The 5,653-nt window shown below is 44.5% G+C and overlaps 1 protein-coding gene across 1 annotated transcript; it reads left to right on the forward strand.

The window, feature by feature from the left end:
- Positions 1-210: 210 nt before the first annotated feature.
- On the forward strand, positions 211-4,985 carry LOC108578842 (ADP-ribosylation factor-like protein 4C). The gene is made up of 3 exons (XM_017942248.1): positions 211-1,050; positions 2,391-2,606; positions 3,889-4,985. Exons 1-3 carry the CDS (start codon positions 840-842, stop codon positions 4,065-4,067), a joined length of 606 nt encoding a protein of 201 aa, XP_017797737.1. The 5' UTR covers positions 211-839; the 3' UTR covers positions 4,068-4,985.
- The last annotated feature ends 668 nt before the right edge of the window (positions 4,986-5,653 follow it).

Consider the following 5,653-nt stretch of genomic DNA (forward strand, 5'->3'; position numbering starts at 1 on the left):
ATTTCAACCGAACCAATATCTCACGATTCCGTCTGAACGTGTACCGGTGATGTTCGATACTTGACACAAATCTGAGGCACGTCGATCGATAGAGATCTGGATCGCGTATATACGTAGCCCTTTAGAGATCGTCTGAAAATCGCGTGTACGGTATAGCCGTCGGGCATCGCTAACACGTTTCTCCTTTCATTTTCAGCCGGTGCGGTAGTGATCGTGGCCTCGAAGCGAGTCCTTTTACGGCGGGGACGAGCATCGAAAGCGGAGGAGAGCCTCCCTGTGTGTCTCTCTTTCTCTCTCGTTGTCGTCGACTTTGGCCCGCAGGCACGAAAGGCACAGAGCAACCGAGGAGCCACCCGTGGTGAGTGAGCCAGCAGGAGGGGAAAAACGAGCAGGACGAGGCCTCTCGCGCAGGGGAGAAACATCGAAAACTAGACGGCAGGTTTACCAGTCAGCATGGAGTGAAGCCGGCTCCAGACTCAGCTGGAGGATCGTAAAAGAGACTTGGAAGGAAGGAAGGAAGGAGGGAAAGAAAGAGGGTCCTTAATGTCAGGTAAATCCAGGATGAAGTAGGAAACAGGGGGAAGGGGGGAGAAGAAACTTGTCCGAAGAAAGAAGAAAATTTGATAACTAAGAAGGACATCGGGAAAATTTATACAGAAAGAGAGAGAGAGAAAGTGATAAAAATAGTGTCTGTGATATAGACGATCGAGAGATCGAAAGGAAAAAAAGAGGCTAAATGAGAAGAGATAAAGGGAAGAAGGCGAGGGAGGGTTAGAGAGGGAAAGTGGTGTAGAAAGTGGTGGAGGATAAGGTGGAAGAAGCTGGTGAAGGGGAGAGGAATGGGTGCCGGGATGGGCAGGAGCGGGACGAGCGGCGGCTTCCTCGAGGCACTTCCCACAGGAACGCCGCTCCATGTGGCTATGCTAGGGCTGGACAGCGCTGGGAAAACCACAGCGTTGTATCGGCTCAAGTTCGACCAGTACCTAAACACCGTGCCCACCATTGGCTTCAACTGCGAGAGAATCCGTGGTGGCATCGGGAAAGCGAAAGGTAAATTTTCTTCGTTAAGTAGAGTTCACTGTATGTCTCCATAGAGACAGATTATCTTAATGTCTTCTGTCGAAGTACTCGGAAAAAATTTTCCTTACGAAATTTCTTTGGTACGATGGGGGACATAATGAGATATAAATAGTTTCCTTTTTCGATGAAGTAGTGGGAGAGATTTTTATATTGTGGGATAAATATTGTGTATTTTTTTTTTTTTTTTTTAATGATTCGATTGTACTCTTTTTTCAAATGGTACGGTACGAACTTGAGAGTCATTCTGTGTACGATAGGTGTAAGATAAAGTTAGGTATAGAGGATGGGACTTTATTGTGGTATAAAAATTGGATAAGTTATATCTTGAGAAAAATTGTCAGCTGAAAGCTGTTACAGAAGGTCTTTCGAATTATTCTATTCGTAAAAGTGTGTCATTTCCCTCGTAAATTTTCATTTGATCCTGTTACTCCGGGAAAATTTTAGTAGCCAAAGGGTTAATCTACACTTTGTCCTCTGTTATTGCGTTGTAAAACTTGGCAAACCTAAATTTTAGCGAAGAATTAAATCTCCTTAAAAAGTGTCTTATCTAGGACAATATTCTTAATCTCGTTCTTGTCGAAGATTAATAACCATCCTTCTCCTTCCAACAATCATTCCTGTATACGAAAAAATGATCAAAGATATCGTCTCTCCGAGTTCAAACGCCCGAAACTGAAGCGAAGCCGCGGAACTTGACACGTTGAACGACCGTGACGCGAATTTCACGTGTTTTCGATCACAGCACGCAATGTCGCGGTCCACTGTGCTCTCGAGACGTGCAAATATCGCGACTGAACACGTAATCATTACACGGCCGAGATAACACTTAACAGGAACGGTTATTATAATTATCACGTACGTGCCGAGGAAATAAGTCCTCTGCGCGCGTTGTTCCAGAAACCCGTTAGCATCGATCTCTCGAAGAAATGAAAATTATACCAAGGAGCTTCCTGTTTTCTGTCCCATCCAGGCCGTGTTTTGCATTATTACGTTCGTTGTTAGAGAAAGCACGTTTCGCGAGTGGAAAATAATCGCGTGATGCTTCCTGAACGCTCTGCTGCTGCAAGCTTTCTGAGAGGCTCATTTCCTCCGGTTAAGTGGACATAAAATTGAATACATTGCGCGTTCGAGATGATAATGCCGTGACAAAAAAAAAAAAAAAACGGCTGTTCTCCAAGCTGTTTTCTCCCTTTGTTGTTTCCTAAAATTAATCGGAAAATTAACCGGTCTCGTTTTCACCCGAGTTTCTCCCTACGGGCGAATAGAGAGAAAGAGGAGAATAAATGGTTTCCCATCGTGGTCTGTCGCAGGTGTGAATTTTCTCGTATGGGATGTGGGCGGTCAGGAGAAATTACGACCATTATGGAAGTCGTACACACGATGCACAGACGGTATTATCTTCGTGGTCGACTCCTGCGACGCGGAACGGCTCGAGGAGGCGAAGATGGAGCTGACCAGGACGGCTAGGAGCCCGGATAACGCCGGAGTGCCCATTCTGATCCTGGCTAACAAACAGGATCTGCCAGGTAACGCTGTCCCACATGCATGTATGCATGCGTTTAGACTCGTTTATGGGGAAGGGAACCATGTGGCCCCTTTTAGAAACCAGACCATTCTCGGTGACATAATATCGAACTTATCCTCTGTACCGCTTTTGTAGGCAAATTTTCTGATATCCAAGTTCCCTCGTTCATTTTTTTTTTCTTTCCATTCACTTGTGCTCTTCGCGTCGAGCGATAAAGTGAAGAAAAATGTGTGATCTACGTTCGGAGATAATTCGAAGGATTAAATTTCAGTCCACGCTTAACGATAATTAACCCTTTAAGTTCTGATTGAAGTTTGTCGCGTGGTAATTTAAAATTCATCTGCGTGATATTTCATATCGATTTATCCTGTATTGTTCATTTTTGCAAGATTTGACAAGCGCTTAAGGGGTTAAAAGTTGAAAGAGTCCAGTTTAACGATTCGTACACGGTCTTTAAGTGCAGTTTCTGCACACACGCGGTTTAACGATTCTGCTAGCCGCAGCTCAGATGTTCGGTCTGGTATAAATGGTTTCTATACTTAGATGAAGAAAAGTGAGAAAAATAGGATCGCTTTGGAAGACTTAAGAGTGTAGGAACAAGTGGCCGAGAAAACAGCGGCGTATCGGTTTAACCGTATGGCTTCGCTTAGAAAGACTATGAATGCACTTGACCGCAATTTATAGCGGGGCATGTTTAGATTACAGATCGCGCTCCGTATGAAGTAACAAGAGCTTGATTTCCTCGACACGTCGTCGCTAATGGTCTCGGGAGAAAAAATCTGATCAAAGAAAGTTACATCATTCCCCCTCCAGAGATTATCAGCTTTTATAACAGCGCTTTATGCTTTTTCTTATGTTACGTAAACGTAGCCATTGTGTAACACGTGTCGTACATGCCGTTTGTTATACACAGGTGTACACCTGTCACCTTTACCTAGGAATAATTAGACCTCCAAGAGAATTTTCCAACGTCCTATCGTAGAATCTTCACAATCCCCAAAAATCCTTCACTAATGGACCACCTTCAATTTCAACAAAATTTCTAAACCATCAAAGAAAATTCTTCACCATTCCTCGTCAACCAAGAAGCTCCAGCTCTCCTCAAATCTTCACAATCTCGAAAGATCCTTCACTGATGGACCATCTTGAATTTCGACAAAATTTCCAAACCATCAAAAAGAATTCTTCGTCATTCCTCGTCAACCAAGAAGCTCCACTTCTCCTCCGATCATCGAATCCCGATTCAACCCAACTGACAAAGCTGTTCGACCTAATGTCTACAGGTGCCAAAGAGGTAGGGGAACTGGAGAAGCACCTAGGCGTCCTGGAACTGGCATGCATCAGAGTGCAGCCAGCCTGTGCGATCACAGGTGAGGGCCTTCACGAAGGACTGGACACCCTGTACCAGTTGATCCTGAAGCGACGTAAGCTCGCGAAGCTGAACAGGAAACGGGCCAGGTAGGCCAGGGCCGCGGAGGACTGCTCGTGCGTCTTCTGATATTGTAAGTCGCGCACAGTCTCTCCTTTGGATACAGCCACGCCTTCCACGGTGTCTTCTTCCTCGTCCTCTTCGTCGTGCTGCAATGGCGACGTCCACGAGGTGCTCGAGTGAACGCGTTCACGCGGACTATACAAAAAAACAAAAAAAAAAAAACAGATTACTCGAAAAAAGCAAAAACCTCGTTCACGACGATCGAGCTAGCGTCGCCGTTTCGAACGCTAGTTCGGTGTTTTAACTAAAAAAAGAAAAAAAATCGATCAGGTATACACAGGCACGCACTCCGTTCGTCGTTTCGGAGAACCAGATTTTTCACGAGGAGCTCGAAGATGTATATGTATTACAGTCTTCGTTTTGGAGAACAGTGGGATTCAGGTAATACTCTATCATCCTAAACCAACCACTGGCTGCTTTTTTCTTGTCAATGGAGAATCGGAGGAATGTTGGAAATTACGCTGTCGCGTTTGCTCAGCGGAAAAGTCAGTGACGACAACGAAACAAAGTGCTTCTTCGCCGCTCTACAGAGAAGCTCTATTTTGCCAAAATTCGCCGCCACGGAATGTTCCTTCCTCGGAGAAGCTTTTTTTTTCCTTTGCACGAGACAAGGCCCAGAGTGTATCAACGTGTCCCTTTATTGTCACGAGGAATAGTCACGGTCCAAGAAGGAGTCGCGCGATAAAGATGTTGCTGGATCATTGTAGAACGACTTCATTGCTGATAACGATGACGTCGAATTTTATTAATAACGCTGACGCGATGCACGGGTCAAGAAGGAGACGAACATATAGAGGCTGGATATTAATAAGTATGAGAGAGTCCCCATGAATACTATCGAGACTTGACGAAACAGTGAAACAAACCGATTGGACGTTGAAGTTGAAGAGCGGCAAGAGATGGATCGCTCGTTGCCCATCCATTGGTAGAAGATAGTTCCAAGTAGAGAAAAATCTTTTGTCACGTGGGATTTATCATTTGTCGATTTAATCGTGTTAGTAAAGTCGTAGTTTCGCGTTTCGTAGAATTCGAGGTGGACCTTTTTGGGGGGTGGTCCCTACGGCGATGATCGTGCCTCTCCAGTTTTTTGCACCTTTATACCTTGTAAACGAGTACAGAGAGAGAGAGAGAGTATGTAATTAGAGAACGTCGTGGCTTCTTCCTGACGGGTAGAACTTTTTGTAAAATCATGTGATAACAGCTCCACCTATTACCCTCACCCTGATTAAGCTAACCTGTATCGTACGTGTGTACACGTGAATCTGTATTGTATACTCGTGTTGTATCATGTTCTAGAGGGGAGTAGAATGGCTGAATCGATCGTTTTGAGCTTGGTTCGATCGTCGATACATGTGTATCTCGAGGACATAGAATATTGTAACATCCTTTCTTTGTTGTTTTTTTTCGTGTTACAATTATTATAGTGTTTACGTGAATTTCTTTGTTTTGTCTTTTTCGAAATTTTCTCCAGAGGAAAATTGATATTTCCCGAGGGAATACCAGCTCAAAACGGTGGGTGTTCGTGTTTCTTGCCAGTGTATACTTTTTATCCGTAA

The sequence above is a fragment of the Habropoda laboriosa genome, unplaced genomic scaffold, assembly GCF_001263275.1.
Source record: "Habropoda laboriosa isolate 0110345459 unplaced genomic scaffold, ASM126327v1 scaffold62, whole genome shotgun sequence".
NCBI classification, from domain to species: domain Eukaryota; kingdom Metazoa; phylum Arthropoda; class Insecta; order Hymenoptera; family Apidae; genus Habropoda; species Habropoda laboriosa.